Source organism: Silurus aristotelis, assembly GCF_946808225.1.
Source record: "Silurus aristotelis genome assembly, chromosome: 25".
NCBI lineage: Eukaryota > Metazoa > Chordata > Actinopteri > Siluriformes > Siluridae > Silurus > Silurus aristotelis.
In genome coordinates this window covers 17,328,374-17,347,724 of record NC_139598.1, presented here as the reverse complement: position 1 = coordinate 17,347,724, position 19,351 = coordinate 17,328,374, and the positions used below count along the sequence as shown (strand labels likewise).

Sequence of the window (19,351 nt, the reverse complement as noted above, 5' to 3'; positions counted from 1 at the left end):
ACATAAGTCAGATAAACAGAAAGACAGAAAGCGAGAGACAGACAGAATGGCAGGTAGACAGACAATATGAAGGAAAGATAACAGTAGGCAGACAGAAAGACAGACAGACACAAGTAGACAGACAGAAAGACATAAGTAGACAGACAAAGAGAAAGAACATCAGACAGACAATAAGACAAGGCAGATAAACAGAATGGCAGTTAGACAGACAATATGAAGGAAAGACAACAGTAGGCAGACAGACAGACAGACAAAAAGACAAACAGACAGAAAGACTTAAGTAAACAGACAGTCAGTAAGACAGACAGACACAAGTAGACATACAGACAGATTGACATAAGTAGACAGACAGAAAGACATAAGCAGACAGACAGACAGACAGACAGAAAGAAAGAAAGACATAAGTAGACAGACAGGCATTAGTAGACAGACAGACATACTGTACGTAGACAGACAAACAGAAATACATAAGTAGACAGATAAACAGAAATAAGTAAGTAGACAGACAGAGAGACATAAGTCGAAAGACAGACATAAATATGCAGAGAGACAGACAGACATAAGTAGACAGACAGTCAGTAAGACAGACACAAGTAGACATACAGACAGATTAACATAAGTAGACAGACAGACAGAAAGACATAAGTAGACAGACAGGCATTAGTAGACAGACAGACATACTGTAAGTAGACAAATAAACAGAAAGAAATAAGTAGACAGACAGACATAAGTCGAAAGACAGACATAAATATGCCGAGAGACAGACAGACAGACATAAGTAGACAGACAGACAGATATAAGTAGACAGAGAGACAGACAGACATAAGTAGACAGAGAGAGAGACAGACAGACATAAGTAGACAAACAGACAGATAGACAGACAGACAATAAGACAAAAAGGCAGATAAACAGACAAACAGAAAGACAGACATAAATATGCAGAGAGACAAACAGACAGACATAAGTAGACAGCCCAACAGATAGACCAACAGACTGACATAAGTAGACAGATAGACAATAAGACAAAAAGGCAGATAAACAGACAAACAGAAAGACAGACATAAATATGCAGAGAGACAGACAGAAAGGCAGATAGACAGACAAGATGAAGGAAAGACATTCTCAGACAGACAGACAAACAGAGAGACAGACAGATAAAATAAGAGATAAACAGATAGAGATGTATTTGAAACTGTATTTATTCAGCAGTAAAATATTTGATCGTGGGAAAGTGCAGCTGTTCTGGAGAACACGAAGGAGCATCAGACAGACCTGAGCGAGTTACAGTGCAGTCACTATTCTCTCTCAGGTAAAAAAATGACCTTTGTGAGGATCTCATGTGACCAGTTGACATGTATTATTATTATTAGGGCTGTCAAAATTAGCGTGTTAATAACACATGAACGCAAATTCACTTATTCTATTAACGTTCGATTAACGCAACATGCATTTCTGTTTGACCATTTTTATTAAAAATATAAATAAATGAATATCAAGGCGAAATTAAAACCTTTAACCCAACACACATTTATTCACAACGTTCTTTCTTTATTTAGATATAAAATAAAAAAAAAAAAAGAAAATTTAACATCAATAAACATCTGTTTTACTGATGCACAAAGTCTTAAATCAAACACCAAAATCCACCATGATGCGGACATCCCGCAATTAAAACCGTCCGTGCGGAAAAGGGTTCCATTTGGTGTCCTTCTAAAACATTTACAAGAATATTTTGTCTTCATGCTCTATGTTGAGTTTGGTTTCAATAATAAACATACATTTGCATAAAGCATCATATTTGTCCATGCGCATGTTAAGTAAAACAAATTTTTTAAACAAAAAAAAAACAAAAGTATTAATTTAAGGTACATTTAGAACAGAGAAAAAAATTTGCGATTAATTTGCAATTAATCACGAGTTAACTCATGACAATCGTGCGATTAATCGACATTATATATTATAATCGATTTACAGCCCTAATTATTATTATTATTATATTGCTCTTTTAATAATTATTTATTTTATTTAATTAATCGTCATTTGATGTAATTTAATTTAATATCGAACCTCTTTGCACAAGCAAGATTTAAAAAAAGAAAACTTTTATTTGTGATGTTACCTAACTTCCGCTCCGACTTTTAATTTGAAATTTCTCTCGCCTTTCATCAGTGACGTTTCCGTGTTTTCCAATACTCGCTTTATCCCAAATAGCTTCACGTTGATACGAAGTGCACTACATAGAGCGCACGCGAGTAAAGTATTAATCATCAAAAAATTATTTTAGGCGGATTTGGAAATGTTTTATTGTATTTTCAGTTTATAAATTGCTTCCTTAATTAAATGCATCATTAATTGGACATTAAGCGCGCGCGTGAGCTGAGAACGCTTGGGGTGTAGGGCGCCTAAAGGGGACACGGTAAGCGATTTGGGATGCTGCCTCGATCATTGACAACGTCGTGGTTGTGAGGGTACCAGCGGTGGCAAGAAGGTCACCATTATATTGTCAGCGTGCGCTTTAACTGTCAGCATGAGCTCGAGCTCCGGACCGGGAGACAGAACGGTGCTTCCGGTTACCGCCGAGTCTCCGGTTCGTAGCGTCCCAAAGACGTGGAGCATAAGGAGACTCTTCAGCCACGTGCGGGTGGAGAACCTGGTCGCCGGCCTGAGTGGAGGCGTGGTGTCTACCATGGTGCTGCACCCCCTTGATCTGGTTAAAGTCAGATTTGCAGGTGAACTCTCTCTCTCTCTCTCTCTCTCTCTCTCTCTCTCTCTCTCTCTCTCTCTCTCTCTCTTTCTTTCTCTCTCTCTCTCTCTCTCTCTCTCTCTCTCTTTCTTTCTTTCTCTCTCTCTCTCTCTCTCTCTCTCTCTCTCTCAAACACACACACACACACACACACACACACACACGAGATCCAGTCTTCAGTCCAGTATTGTGGACCTTCTTCCATTCAGGAGTCACTAACCAATGATCCAGTAGAAGGTTCGCCCTGATATGACGTCATAAACACAGATTATGACGAGCACGCCTAAATGACGTCACTGACCTTTTTTGTTTACCCATGTTCTCTTATCCATCCATCTTATGTCAAAGAGTGTAAAGGTACACACACGTGTATATGACGTGAGCAAGGAATGAAGTGAGAAATAGTTCGCCTTTGGACACACACACACACACAATGACGTCACTAAATGACGTCACTGACCTTTTTTGTTTACCCATGTTCTCTTATCCATCCATCTTATGTCAGAGAGTGTAAAGGTACACACACGTGTATATGACGTGAGCAAGAAACGAAGTGAGAAATAGTTCGCCTTTGGGCACACACACACACACACACACACACACACACACACACACACACACACACACACACACACACACACACCCTGGAGACTCTTTCCATGAATATGAAATTAATAGAGCTCTGTGGAATCTTTAGAAACATCGTCTCTGGAGGAATTATTCAAGCAGGACAATTCACACGGTTCGAGTTCTCCCTGTACGAGATCGTGGATCAAAGGCCATTTTCACGCATAACCATCACGTGCGTCATTTCTTATGCCTGAACGTGTAAAGTAGTGGTGCTCACGCTTCAGAGGCAAATATAACTTTCCTTTCATTTATTACAAGAAATGTTACTCCCTCCTTTTTTCACTTCTACAGTGAGCGATGGACTGCAGCTGAGGCCGAAGTACCACAGCATTTCACACTGCATGAGGAGCATCTGGCAGAAGGAGGGACTCCGGGGCTTGTACCAAGGGGTCACACCGAACGTCTGGGGCGCAGGAGCGTCGTGGGGCCTTTATTTCTTCTTGTGAGTTTGCTTTCCTGTTTTAAATTTTTTCTTATTTTGAACGTTACAACTTTATTGTATATATTTATTTAATAAATCGTGTTTATATATATTTTTAGTTATAATGCAATCAAGGCGTATATCAAGGAGGGCCGTCAGACTGAACTGAGTCCCACAGAACACCTGGTGTCTGCCGCAGAAGCAGGTTTATCTTGTTTATATCTCACACACACACACACACACACACACACACACACTGGATCAAAGGCTGTATCAGAAATCCAATCACTGGTTAAAATGACTTCTGATCAGATTGCGAGAACAGGGAGAAATGTACAAAATGTTAAGTATAATAATAATAATAATACTAATAAAAATAATAATCAGGAGAAACCATTATTTGGTCACATTTGGTGAAGCGTGGTGGTGGTGGTGGAAGCATCATGTATATGAAGCTTTACCTCAGTGAGACGCTATTAAAAAACATCTCGAAACTTAATTATGGCTCTGACTAAGATTATGAGAAATGCTTCATCGCACCTCGACTAATATAAGGCGCGACCCCACGAGACGTCACGACTCGCCAAGCGCATGACATTAATAAAGCTTAACGAGGCGCCTGCCCCGCCCGTGCCGACTCTAACGCTTATTGATTTGGCCCACGGAGATGTTTCTCGCTATTATTTTATCGATGTCGTAATGAGATTTGTCGCCGGTTTACAGGAGCGATGACTCTCTGCCTCACAAACCCGATCTGGGTGACAAAGACACGCCTGGTTCTGCAGTACAGCTCCGATCCCAGCCAGAAGCTCTACAAGGGCATGGTGGACGCGCTGGTGAAAATCTACCGTCAGGAAGGAGTTCCGGGACTCTATCGGGTAGGATTTAGTGAATGTCAGTGGGAAAAGTTTTGTGTGATCAGCATTGCTTTCAAAGGGGACGGGGTTTTATACAACAAGTTTGGGTTCCGCCCAGGTGTCAGAAGAATTCTTGGAGGAAACTGACCGTATTATCTGCTGTCATGAGAGAAAAATCAGATCTGGATCAGATAATTGAACTTGTTTTGTTTGTATGTTTCTAAACATGTAGGCCAGAGAACTATATTAATAATCATGATACCTTGTTAAACCCAGAGCTTTCAGGTAGATTACACTCTGGTAAGCTTACATAAACAGCTGTTTACCTGAACTTCCATCACTGGCCACATGGTGGCGCTCACGCTCCAGGCGTAAAATACTTGGCCCTACGCAGTACAATAGATTTTTTTTCCAGCTCTACATGGTTAATATCAATAAACCCGAGGTTTTTTTTGCACAGGGCTTCGTTCCCGGGCTTTTCGGGACGTCTCACGGAGCTCTGCAGTTCATGGCATATGAGGAGCTGAAGAGAGACTACAACAAATACAGAAACATGAATTCAGACGCCAAACTGGCAAGTGCAAATCAGGTTTTCCAGATGTTTAAAAGAAAACCTCACTGTAACCACAGGCAGTGACGTTATGTCCTGTGTTTCGTCTGCAGAATCCATTGGAGTACATCACAATGGCGGCTTTGTCTAAAATCTTCGCCGTGACAACCACATACCCATACCAGGTGATCCGAGCTCGCTTGCAGGACCAGCACACGAGATATAACGGCATGATGGACGTCATGCGCAGGACATGGAGGTAAATCAATTGTAAAAATAACCATTAATATAAATATTTCTATTCTATAAATAATTCTAGGGAAACTTAGCGCTTTGATCCTGATTTTTCCAACCATATGAGGTTCTTCCTTAAACATTTCCACAAATTTGAAGGCACGCAATTGCCTTTAGATACCGTACCATTTCCCTTGAAGTTCTGCTTTACATGGGTTGGATGTATGTGGAAGATCTCCTGGTATGGAGCTCCAACCCTATTGAACACCTTTGAGATAAATGTGAACGCTAAATGAACCCCAGACCTCCTCACCCTCTCACCTACATCATTACCTGACTTTACTCACACCCTTGTAGCTGAATGAATCTCCACCAGCACACTCATAAATCTAGTGGAACATCTTTCCAGACAAATGGAGGCTATTACACGAGGTGGTATCAAAAGGTTTCCAGATGTACAGGTGGATGATGTCGTTTGGGACTTATGAAAGTCGGTGCTCCCTGTGACTGTGCGTGAAGCCTCGTGATGCCATCCATTGGCGTGTCTCGGAACCTTTCGATACCACTTTTGGTAACAGCAAATGGAAAGTAAATGTAGAATGGGATGTTCCAAAAGAAGAACGTACCATTCTTATGACCATCTAATGGTCTTTCTATAACTATAAACTGATCAGCCATAACATTGATCACCACCAATCAGAGGTGAAGTGAAGGACACTGATTATACTGTTACAGTGGTACTCGTAAAGGGGTGTATATTGGAAACCAGATGAACAGTAAGTGCTGTAGGGGGTGTGTGTGTGTGTGTGTGCGTGTTTGCATCACTTACCTGGGAAAGACATGGCACCAGGATGAACTAAGTGATGCTCTGGGTGATGTTCTGCTGTGAAACCTTGACTCACATTCATGGAGATGGTACTTTGGCATGTACCACATTCCCTAATCCCTAATATCAGTGGTTGCTTTCAACAAAATAATACACCATACGCATGATGGTTGAGGAACGCTTCGAGGAACATAGAGTTCAAGGTGGAGCCTCCTCCTTACAACTTATAGGATCTGCTGAAAATGTCCTGATATACACCACAGAACACCTTTAGATGTCTTGTGGAGTTTTAGGTCTTGGTGGGGCAGAGCTGGTTTAGGCACAAATCGGACCTGTGGTTTGAATGTTGCAGTTAATGAAGGTTTATAAATGAGATGTAGGTAAAATAAAGCCAAGTGTAGTTTCGAGCAAAAGTGCTTCATCAGCCGTGCAGGAAAAAAGTGCTTCTCAGTACGTCGTGTTTCTCAGGAGACTTCGTGTCCTTTTTTTCCTCCTGCTTTTACCGCACTTGCAGGTACTTTCTTCGATTCCTCTGTACGGTGAATACACACTTTTTTACGAAGAATCTTTATACCCTCGTATATTACATCAGCGATCAGGCAGGACATTACCACATTATATAACATTATGACCAGTGAATAAGTGGTTGACTGATTATCTCTTCGTCGCGGCACCTGCTAGCGGACGGATTTAATTATTAGGCAGAAGATCTTGTGAATGTACAGCACTTTTCTTCCAAACCAATACTATATGAATTGATCATGTTTTTAATACCTGTCTGACGATTTGTCTCGTTTTCTCTGACCAGGAACGAAGGAGTTCTGGGCTTCTACAAAGGCATGGTGCCCAACCTGATCCGGGTAACGCCGGCCTGCTGCATCACCTTCGTTGTGTACGAAAAAGTGTCCCGTTTCCTCCTGGACCAGCATAAATGAGAAGAAGAATGCGAGAGGCTGAGAGGGCAATCACAGCAAGACAGACAGGGATGCCGGTTCAGGACGGAGCATGAGGTCTCGCTGGGTCATGTCACAGACCAGAGCACCGAGACCACCAGACGAGTGGAACAAAGGATCTCGTGACGCAGACGCGATGTTGAATCTTGCACAAACAGAAACTGGTGCTGCTCAGAGTTTACATGGCAAGATGCCTTGCAAAGACTGTGTGTGTGTGTGTGTGTGTGTGTGTGTGTGTGTGTGTGTGTGTGTGTGTATACAGACAAGATAGGAAACAGAACTGAATCAATTCCAAATAAACCCAAAAGGGACGGTTTAGCAAGAAAAATCTAATGTACACAATTTTCTTCTTTACTTAGTGGGTTTTTTTTTGGAGTCTTTAGTTTTATATTGGAGCTAGCTAAAATTAAATGGATTTTTTTCCAGAGATAAACTGTAAGGCGCTCTGGATAAAAGTGATTTTAACAAATTGTGATGTCTAGATGACTGGGGCAGAGCATCTCCAAAACTGCAGCTCTTGTGGGATGTTTCTGATCTGCAGTGGTCAGTATCTATCAAAAGTGCTCCAATATAAGGAACAGTGGTGAACCGGCGACAGGGTTGGGGGGCCGAAGATCATTGATGCACGTGAGGAGCGAAGGCTGGTCCAAGTGTCCAACAGACGAGACCTTGTAGCTCAGACTGCTGAAGAAGTTCAAGCTGTTGATGCTCTGGACTGTTTTGGCAGCAAAAGGGGGACCAACACAATATTCGGCAGGTGGTCATAATGTTACGCCTGATCGGTGTAGACCCTGCAAAAAAAAAGTTGTGTTGAAGAAATTGTCTTCTGGAGTGGGCGGGATTAGACACAATTTCTGCCTGAGTGGGCACAATTGATGAAACGTTCTGTAAAAATTGGGGTTGCTCAAACCTTCTGCTAGAGTGGGCGAGATCTATTACACTTTCTACTGAAGCAAACGGCGTTAATCGAAATTTCTGCTGGAATACGCAAGTCTGATTATGCTTTATGTTAGCGTAGAGAGTTAAGTTGGTGGGATTCATTCTGTGTTCTGCTGCAGCAAGTCCTGATTAGTCAGGATTCCCTGGGGGGTGGGGGGTGGGGTGGTAGGGTGAAGCCATATCTACCAACAGATATAGTTTAGGACACAGTGGGGCTTGATGTTTGTTTAACCATGCCCCCTTGCCTCAGGGGTCGAATATGGAGTTGTAGTGGATGTCTGGTGGACTGGAAAAACCGCTGGGTTAAAATTTTGACAAAAACAAATATTTTATGTCTGTGGAGACTGTCAGGTTAATAAATCATAAATATAAAGTGGTATCAGAATGTTTCGAGACTTGTTTTGTAACCTCCCAACAGATGGCAGCACAAGGCTGCACGCATAGTCACAGGGAGCACCGACCTTCATAAGTCAGTGTGCAAAAAAGGTGCTTGACACTCTTTGAAAAGAAGACTTCCAGGACACGTTCCAGAAGAAGCAGGAACGCTGGGAGCGCTGTATTGATTTGCAAGGGAACTATTTTGAAGGCGATAATGTGTGAATTCTGAGACACCAAAAATGTCTTCTCTGATCGCCTTCTTTTGAAAGTAGCTAGAAAATTCTTCACATTAGTTTTTTTGCCCTCAACTGTTCCTTTTCTCCTTCATGTCCTTATAGAGATAATGTACATCATTTTCAAAAAGACAAGTAAAGAAATAATAGGACGTAATGACCGAAGAGAAAGACGCAGTGATGTGAACATTTTTCTGTTCATTATTTATTGGAAATCTTATAGAAAAATCTGGATTCTCGACAACTTTATTAGCATCAGTTACTGAGACGCTCATAATAAAATCTCAGAAGTACGTGTATATACTTTAACATCGGAAGTTCATTTACAAACGAAATATTAAAATATGCATATAACAAGTGTATAAAATATATAAAAACAAATAAAAAAGTCATGACGTTTCTACAGTACTTAGGTTTCAAACGTGAAATGTGTTTTGAGGGATAATAAGATTAACACGTGAGAGGAACCTCGGTCGCCGTCGTTTCGAGGTCGGAGGTCATTTCGGCAGCTCATCGATGATCACCCTGGAGACGGAGTTCCAGCCGGTGGAGGCGTCGCCGTGTGGGTAGTCCCCGCACATGCCCACCCAGATGGCCACGTCTACGAGACCGGCTCGGATGCCTTCGCACAGACCTTCCACTGAGCACGAGGAAGAATAAAGAAAACGTCAAGCATGTAAAGCGTTCAATGCGCAGCAGTTATTGTACCTATTTTAATATCGAATGTTCCTTCATTATGAAATCTGACACAAACGGTCCAATCATGAAGAGGTTTGTGTTAGATATATCAGGGGACCAGCAGTACCAGCTTACTGATGCCAGGATGCAAAATCACGGCCTTTGAATCAGAAGCCTTAACCACAGAGCTCCTTCTGATCTATGCTGCTCTGGGGAAAAAAAGCTAGCACTCGGATTGACTGGTTGGGAAAGAACCACATAGGTGAAAAGTCATGTGTGCCAATACTTCTGCTAATATTGTACAGATGCTTCAGCAGAACACGGAACATTCTGTTTACAAAATCACACCCTGTAGGAACGTATTAATAAGCGAATCTGCTCCTGATATGAAACAATCACAATCTATGGAACACGAGCACTCGTTCCTCGGTGGCACCTGACCCCCCCCCCCTCCCAACCCGTTCCCAGAGAGCACTTTTCAAGCATCTCGAGCACTTCTTGATGATTCGCGCCGTCCTTCAAACACACACTCGTTCCCTCCTTCGCTTTGTTCGACATTGTCTGAAGAGCTCGTCTACCAGACACCCAACCTCAGCCTGCATCTCTTACGGTCACACGATTACTTTTGATTGCGCTCGTGATTGTAAAGTGCGGTCACGGCGCTGAGATGAAGCCACGGGAATTACACGAGCGCTTCAGGTAAACGAAGCCGGGAACGAACGAATTTGTGCGAAACTCGATGTGACACATGATGCTGTTTTCCAAACCGGGTTTCATTACAGTTATTCATTTCTGAAAGTTCTACAAATAATCTTTTATAGTTGATATATTCACCTTCCGACCTCCTTCATATCCTCTGAACCACTGGGGTATTCACTTAGGAAATCTTTGCCAGAATTCACAAAGGATCAGTGCTGTAAAGTATTTGAAAAAAATTGACTGAGTATCAAAGCTATAAGTAGCTTTTACTTTCTACTCAACTACATTTATGACTCAATACATATACTTTTTACCTCAGTTTTTTTAATTTGAATGACCGTTTTCTAATTTTGCTTATTTACTCTGCGAAAAGGGGGATATTTACTTTAATTTTATTGGTCCGTTGAATACTAACCGTTCTTATACTTTGTGACACGATCCTGTTATTGTATCTGTTAATTAAAAATCCCTTTTTTTTATTTTTATTTTTTTTTAAACGCTTCACTACATTGACCTTTGTTGCGTTCTGGCGTGTTGTGTTGAGGTTATGCAGTGTTGATGTTTACAATTTCATTTGTAGGGAATAAAACCTCACAAATCCCTTTTTTGGCTTTTCACTAACATGTGTCTTGGTGTTGTGGATTATCGCATCTTTGAGTCTACGTTCAATACGAGTCAAATACTCGAGTTCTCTTCAAATCAGATACTCGAAGAATTTTACTCAAATATATTGTACGTTTTGCAGTAAGATATCTATACTTTTACTCAAGTAGGATTTTCAGGTTCTCTTTACACCTCTGTTTTGGATAAACTGCTACACTCACTTGTAAATGTACAAATTTCGTTTTTGGTCTCTTCATCTGTCACTCTTCTGAGAAAATGTTCTTTTTAGATTTGGTGGAGATTTATTTAGCCACTTGGGTGAGGAGGTCTGGGGTGCAGTCAGTGTTCACATTCATCCCTAAAGGTGTTCAATAGGTTTGGAGCTCTATAGCGGGAGATCTTCCACTCCAAACCATGTAAAGCAGATCAGTTTGCTTTGTGCACAGGGGCATCGTGATGCTGGATCAGATTTGTTCTCCTAGTTTAATTAAAGGGAAGATTTAATGCTAGACATCCTATACAATTATGTGCCTCCAATTATGTGGTAGAATTTGGAGGAAGAGCCACACAAAACCAGCTTTCCTTATACTTTTGTGCATATTGTGTATGCTGGTGATTTTATAATTGTGATGTCTTTTTTCTGTTATTTATGAAGTTAATAATGGAGCTGACTGTAAGCGTCTTACCTGACGTGGTGCGGTGGATGTTGATGGTGGAGTTGAACTCGGGGCTGCCCTGGTCCAGGTAAACAATGGACTCGATGGGCAGAGGGCCGGAACATTCTGCTCCATTAAAGGTAAAGTACCAGCGCTGGCAGCAGGCCGTTTTACACTTGAGCCGGAGCGAGCCGCTGAAGAGGACACGCAGAGAGCTGTCTGAGCGCAGCTTTGTGAACGTACACTCCTGCACATGAGGGGAAAAACGTGAATTGTGAACTTCGGATTAACTTCAGTTGGCTCTGAGTAAAAAAAAAAAAAAAGTATCACTCACTGCGATTTTGCCCAAGTCGATGCCGTAGTTGAGGGAATTCCAGGCGCATTGCTTGTAATTGGGGATCCATGGTTCCTCGAACCTCTCACTCATGCACTCGCCCTTCTCTCCCTTGGCCCCGTCTCGTCCTGGGACTCCTGGCGTTCCAGGGATTCCGTTCACTCCCGGGTTTCCTTCTCGGCCTGGGATTCCCGCCGGCCCCTGCACGCAGCTTCCATACTGCAGTGGGGAAATTTTACATGATACAATCCTGTTTCTATAGTAACAACTTCCCCCAGGACTAGAATCAAGGATGCTTCATTGTAGACCAATAAAAAATGTCTAATTGTTCGCTATTGTGTTAATTGTTTATTAAAGATTTATACGAGGAGTCACCAGCGTCAGCGTTTCGTAGCGATCACAGTTGCGCTTCTAAAGCTTTTATAACAACATAACAGGAAATGACTTGTTTCACAGATGTTCCACAAAACTTTTAATGCAACTGTAAACGGATAAAAATTACGACTCGTTCTTTACGCACAGCTGCTGTTGTAAAAGACGGATTGAGCACCTCAGGATGCGCTGTAACGGGGAAATGACTGTAGTCACGCTGTTGCTACGGTGTTAGTAACCTCAACACGATCACCCCGTGATTATTTTTTTCATTCAAACATCCTTGATTTTACTCCCATCCTCCCAAAAAGACCCGAGGACATGTTGCAATCTGTCACGCAACGAGCTCAAACCACGACGATCTAATATTAGCTTGATTAAAGTGTGATTCCACTAATCGCTGTGTTTGTGCTCCTGAGATATACGCAATATCAACCGTCGAATAACCTCATTGCTCATGATGTGCTTAGAAAGTTGCCGTGAGGGAAGTCGAGCTGCTCTTGTGTTATTAAGAATAAAATCGCAGCGTGGCTTTAACTCTGGTGGGAGACGATTGAACCTGCGGTGATGCCGCGGCTTTAATTCGCATCGATTCAGCTGTTGAGTAACTGATAATGTGAAACCGGCAGGGGTAAATCAAGTATAACGGTCCTGTACTTAAGAAATCTTTCTAATCCTTGGCGTAAATATGACGCTCAATCTTATTCTTTCTACTTGAGTGCAGCATTTGCTTCTGAATGTACTTATGTTTCAAAAAAGTGCTTTTTACTTGTCACATGTACATTACAGAACAGTGAAAATCCTAAAATCTTCAGGGTCAGAGCGCAGGGTTACACATATTACAGAGCTCCTGAGGGTTAAGGGCCTTGTTTAAGGGCCCCAAGAGCGGCAGGTTATCAATACTGGGGCTTGAACCCTCAACCTTGTGATCAGTAACCCAGAGCTTTACCTACTAACCTACTACTTCACCAAACCACAACATTGGTTCTTTCTGAACATCCCACTCCAAATTGAGTCCCCATTTACACTTATAATAACCTCTACTCTTCTGGGAAGATTTAGTGGAGATTCGTGGAGATTCATTCAGCCACACGGGTGTTAGTAAAGTCAGATACTGATGTAGGTGAGTTGAGGAGGCCTGGGATGCAGTCAGCGTTCATATTCATCCCAAATGTGTTTAATAGGGTTGGAGCTCTATAGCAGGGGAGATTTTCCACTTTAACCCATGTAAAGCAGATCTTAATGGAGCTGGATTGTAATGCTGGAACAGGTTTGGATCTCGTAGTTTAGGTGAAGGGAACATTTCATGCTCAAACATCCAAAGGCGTCCTGTAGAATTGTGTCCCTCCAACATTGTGGTAACAGTGAAGAGTCTCATATGGCTATAAAGGTCAAGTTTCCCGATACTTATTTTACCATTTTACCAAATGTACCACGTAGACCTGTCTCACTGATTCTCCAGATCTACAGGAGTACTACGCAGATGCTGGAGTTTGGCTGCTCACCCACCCTCAGTACTCAGACCAACAGAGTTAGTGTGATGAACACATTTAAACTCATCTTTTAGACTGGTCTTTTGTGCTCTGTGGATCTCTGGGATTATTATTCAGTGTGTTCAGGCTGTTTATGAATCCAGTGTGGGTTTCATAAGCCTCAGAATGAGATGCTGTGACTCAATATTCAATCAATAGTCCGAACGGGTGTAGCACAACATACACAACGTTATGCTAATGCATCTTCTAAATCTCTTATGCTAACAAAACTATATGGTATAAACAGAAAGCTGAATTTTTCGAAATATGAGAGTGAATAAAAATCTGGCGTAAGGACAGCAGAGGCAGAGTACAGATGAAGGAGGCTAAAGTGTGAATTAGCGCTAATGGGTTTACATTAGGGGAGATGGTAAATCTATAAAATGCTGGTTACTTTGCAGCTCGTCACTGATTCGAAATGTGACTTTAAGTAAAAACTTAATAAGAAAACATCGACAGCCGATTCAGCCCAGATTTGTAATTCCTCCAAATGTAATAATGTTTTGCTAATCTGAGTGAAAACTTTTTTCCTCTCTAACACAACATCTAGAGCATTTTAGCAGGGTTGCCAGGTTTCAACATAATTCCCCCAAAAAGAAACGGGCCTTAAAATATTAAAAAATTTTATTTTTTTTTCTTCTCAAAGAATTTTTCATTTTCAATCCACATTTTTGTCATTTAAGATACGGCTAATTTACTCATCCATCCATCCTCTATGACTGCTTTACTCATCCCTCCATCCTCTACCACTGTTCCACTCGTCCCTCCATCCTCTACCACTGTTCCACTCATCCCTCTATCCTCAACCACTGCTCTACTCTTCCATGCATCTTCTACCACTGCTTTACCCATCCCTCCATCCTCAATCACTGCTCTACTCCTTTCTCCATTCTCTACCACAGCTAATATCATCCCTCTATCCTCTATTACTGCTTCACTCAACCCCTCCAACCTCTACCACTGGACCACTCATCTTTCCAGCCTTTACCACTGCTCAACTGGTGCACCCATATCTCAGTGCACAAGGAGTATATGCTTCAAGACTCAAAAGTTTTAGACTGATGATAAACTGTGATCTGAAGAACACGTCTCAGACTGTAGATATTGATGAGGACTTTAAAGCACCATCTACGAAGCTGAACTAGTTCATGGCACAAAAACCAGAGTTGCTGTCCTACATCTGGTTTCTGCCCCGTATGGCAACTTCTTCAGCTACCGTATTTAGAAAAACTCAAGACCACTGGCATACTTTGCTAGAGGCACCACTGGATGACCCCTGACTGAGGATTTCAACCCGACCGAAACCCATAAAAGATGCTGTAAAGGTTTCCGGCGCCATCAAACCAGCTCCGACCTCAGCTCTAGGACAGGCCGTGAAACGACATGAAACAAACAGGGCTGCTTTTTTGCCACCATCGTGTTTGTGTACCGCCACCTGAGTTGCCTCCTGCCAGAGTAATTTAAGGTCTCATTGGCATGCCTGTGGGCACGGAGCCGTGGAAATAAGGGTCTTTAACTGAACCATAAATCTCGGCGCTATCGGCTGGAGGCAGAGAAGAGAGCGCAATGGATTCATATTTATTATGGGCCCCTAGTGCGCACTTCAGTGCTGCCGGCTGGTGCGTATTGACAGAGCGAGCGCGAGCATCCCTGCAAAACAAAGTGGCGGATACGCATGCAGATAAACAAGCGCCTTCGATCAGGTGGAGCAGCTCCGTCTGCATAGGGCCACCTACCCAGGCTCATGGGAAGGCAGGATGAAAAATGCACTCAGGTGTGCTGGGTCGCTCCGGCCAACAAGCGAGAGAATATCGAATCATTTCAAACAGATGAGCGTTCCCTTTAGCTTGCAGACTTTTCATTACGATGATAAATCGGCTATAATATTTAAGTAATAGAACCATTTGCAATCCCAAGCTGAGGGAAGGGTTTTTTTTTTGGGGTCCCAAGATGATGAACTATGCATGACTCAGCAAGTTGCGTTTCAGCCCTCCGTCACTACGCGTTCGATTTCTTACGTCTTGAACCAAACATTTTTCGCCATCAGTCCTCTTCTTGGCCAGGTTATACTTAAAGGAAAAGAAGAAAATGTAGACTCTCTTTCTCGTTCTCCTTCTATCTATCTCACCCACACAAACAAACACAGGGATGACTAGAGCTGGTCAGACCCTCTTATAAAAACTGCCTATCAATTCAGTCCGTTTATGGCTTTTCTATTTCCGTTCGGTGTCAAAATGCCTCGGAGCGAGGCGAAGCTTTTTAGAATAACTTATAGCGGGCGCTCGCACCAGGCTGAGCATTTAACCATCCACTTATGATCAAATGCGTTGGCTTTCTGAAGAGAACGGAGTCATCATAAAAAATGTACAAAGGGCACTGGGCTTTCTCGTGGATGGGTTAAATGAAGTGTATAACACCCGGCCATGTTTAAACGTCTTTAAATTGAAGGAAAAAATGCAGAGGCTTCATCATGCATGAGAATTTAGTGGCAAGAGCGATGGGGGTGGAGGGGTGATAGCGGTGGATGTCAAGCAATGAAACCAAGAAATGTGATATAAAGTGGTGCAAAATGAGATTACGGAGGAAATTCCAGAGAAAATTACGTATGTCTACACACGTAAACAGACAAATAATATACATATTTCTGCATATGTATATATAAAAACACTATACAAATGAAATAATAATTAATTATAGATATAGATTAATTACAGATAAACTTTTTTGCTTTCATTAAAGCTTCAACATTTCCAGAAAGGCTTTCCAATAGATTAAAAAATGTAATTTAACGCCATTTTTCTGCTTGCAAACATTTTTATTCAATGGAATTTTAACCTAAGTAACAAAACACGAGCGGTACAATATTAAAGTTGTTGGTACTCGTGTCCCTTGATATACTTTTCTATCTTGCCTCTTTGCACATAACTCTTCTATATATTACTATATGATCTCTGAATGATCATGCGATTGGAACAGCTGAAAGATGAAATAAAACCAGACGTTTTTTTCTTGTTGTGTGTGCAGGAAGTTACAGCTCTACCTCTGCCATGTTAATCTGTATTCTATGTGACTCTCAGGACACGCCTCGGTCTCCGTAGTGTTGCGATGCGTCGTGTTCACGTAGCTCGAGTAACTGTTTAGCGACGAGAAGTCGATCTGCATATCAAATATTGCGCACAAATTATTGGTCACTTTCTAAATGATAAAAGTATAACGCATTTACTAATAATTATATATCAATTCCACATTTTTTTTAATGCAAAAATTTGTTCAAATACGATGCATTCTGGATTCGATGTATCCGATGCTTTTTTAAATTGATGCATCACATCGTTAACTGTTATGCTGATGCACTGATGAATCTTGGATCGTCCCTAATTTAGATAGTTACCTGCACTCCTGGCTAGATGCAACTTTATTTTACTGCTTTTTATTTTGCATAATAACAAAGTGCATCCAATCTAAATGAATCTAATCTAATCTCATCTCATTTAATAGAATCTAATCTAAATTGAGAGAATAACACAATATTAATACTCAGTCTTATTTACTGTGGTAAAAGTGGCAGCTCAGTGGTTAAGACATTGGATTTCTTATCGGAAGGTAATTAGTTCAAATCCCAGAACCACCAAGCTGCTTTGAGCCCTCAACCCTTAAGTCGCTCTGGAAAAAGGGTGTCTGCCAAATGCTATAAATTTTGTATAAAAAGCCTTGATGTTGTGATTCGATATGAAAATAATCTTTAACTTAGGCATAGACATTCCTGTAAACCTGCGAATTGCAGTTGCAGTCCACGATCTTCTACAATTTTCTCAAGTTGTTGAACTCTGATGGGAAAAAATCCCAGTGTTTTGTGATAAACTCTAAAATCTTCAGGCATCAAGAGATCATTTTATGAGCCTAAGCTATAATACCAGTTCCTATATACGCCAATTTTAGGGCTGAATTTAGATGTGGTAATTACACGTGGCTGTGGAATCGGACGGCGTGTAATTACACTGTATACCGTAGAATACAATGGAAGTTTATTTCTGAAGCACTTTAGCTTTTAGCACTTCATCAGATGGAGCTCTTGGGAGCAAAACCTTGAGCGTGAATCCCAAGAGTTATTTCATAGGACTTATTTTGGAAGAAATTAACAGACTGAGATACTCCTGGTGTCTTCATGTTCTCCTCAGATGGTCCTACTTCCTGGGAACCCAGCTGGTTAGATCATTTCCAAACTATTGTAGAAGCACTAATTTAAATATTTATGGAAGAGGAAGGTCTTTAGACTTTGTTTGATGACTGTTAAAGGTTTGGCTGGTTGGACATCAATTAGACGTTCCTTTCATTCTACATCAGTGCAAAAGAAAAGACGGTATAAACTCGTTAAATATTTCGAACAGAACACACAGTGACTGTAATGACCTTTCAAAGTACACCTAAAGTCTACTATGATGCATCCTAATGGTACTCGAGAACAAAACCCCAGCAATAAGGAACCTCAAGGTGCAATTTAAGACCTCTTTTTTTCCCTCTGTGTGTAGTGTTGCTGAGTGCAAATGTTTTCACCCCCATGATTTCTGCGTGAAACAGTGGCCTTCTGTTTTGCAAGTTATCCTGCAGGAGACAAAGAACTACAGAAGGTTGAGGACATCTGGCAAAGTTATTACAGAGGTTTCAAAAGAATGGCTAAAGACTGGCCAAGCAATCTGGCAGATTCAGAACAGATTTTCAGGAAGAAGAGGAATGAGAAAGTTGAGTGGAGGATAAGGATATGAATGAGACTGGAGATGGTTAAAGCAAAAAAAAAAGTTAATAAGTTCCTAGAGATTATTATAGCATTTATTAGAAGTTCAGAAAGGGTGTGTAAACTTCTGAACTGATTTTGAAGCATAAGCTCACGAGAAGATTTTGTTAATAATAATAAAGAAAAATATTTGACAGTAAATGTCCTGGGATTAATGAGTTTAGAAGGTGTAAATAATAGAATAGAACAGTATTAAATATTAAATCACCATCTCAGAGTTTGAGGAAAGTTTCTCATCAGCATCAGAAATTCTTTAACTTAGAGGTTTTCCTCCTTCTGAGTTATAAAAGAAGAAACGGAAAAAGGTACATAAGTCGTCTTACTTTCTCGGGGTATTCAGGGTCCTTCTGTCGGATCCCTCTGTTCTTCACTCTCTCAGCTCCATGGCACGAAAAAGCCAAGCAGAAGAAGAGCAGCGCGCGCCGTGCCAGATGCGCCATGTTCCCCGGGTGCAGAGAGCGGAGGCACGTGTGCGCGCTTCTTAACGCGGATTCAACAGCGAGAGCGCGCTTCTCTACACGGACTGAACAACGAGAGCGCGCTTCACATCCAACTCAAATTAAGTAACGGGAGCGCGCTTTTGGAGTAACCGAATAACCAGAGCTTCTGATAGAAATAATAGGAATGTCCAATTAAAGACAAACAGATCATGAGTTTAATTAGAACACCTTCAAAGGAACTGAAGCAGAACACAATTTTAAAGAAAGCTAGAGGAGAACATTTACCAGAACTTAAGAAGGAGAACTGCTTTTAAAGGAACTAAAGAAAAGCATGCTTTTACAGGATCTAGAGAAGGTGAACATTCTTTCACAGGAACTGAAGGAGAACATGCTTTTAGAAGAACATGCATTTACAGTAAGTTTACAGGAGATTGTGACGTCTTTTATGTTCCAGGTTCTGTACATAAAAGCAAGCAATGAA

The 19,351-nt window shown here is 41.4% G+C and overlaps 2 protein-coding genes across 2 annotated transcripts; one reads left to right on the top strand and one right to left on the bottom strand.

Annotated features, from left to right (window-relative positions):
• Positions 1 to 2,172: 2,172 nt before the first annotated feature.
• slc25a32b (solute carrier family 25 member 32b) lies at positions 2,173 to 9,156 on the top strand. The gene is made up of 8 exons (XM_083529550.1): positions 2,173 to 2,729; positions 3,665 to 3,815; positions 3,914 to 3,999; positions 4,518 to 4,672; positions 5,112 to 5,225; positions 5,315 to 5,460; positions 7,070 to 8,076; positions 8,346 to 9,156. Exons 1-7 carry the CDS (start codon positions 2,528 to 2,530, stop codon positions 7,194 to 7,196), a joined length of 981 nt encoding a protein of 326 aa, XP_083385676.1. The 5' UTR covers positions 2,173 to 2,527; the 3' UTR covers positions 7,197 to 8,076; positions 8,346 to 9,156.
• cthrc1b (collagen triple helix repeat containing 1b) lies at positions 8,954 to 18,932 on the bottom strand. Its single transcript, XM_083529556.1, has 4 exons — positions 18,754 to 18,932; positions 11,735 to 11,953; positions 11,431 to 11,647; positions 8,954 to 9,404 (listed from the first exon to the last, which is right to left on the bottom strand). Exons 1-4 carry the CDS (start codon positions 18,868 to 18,870, stop codon positions 9,262 to 9,264), a joined length of 696 nt encoding a protein of 231 aa, XP_083385682.1. The 5' UTR covers positions 18,871 to 18,932; the 3' UTR covers positions 8,954 to 9,261.
• Positions 18,933 to 19,351: the final 419 nt, after the last annotated feature.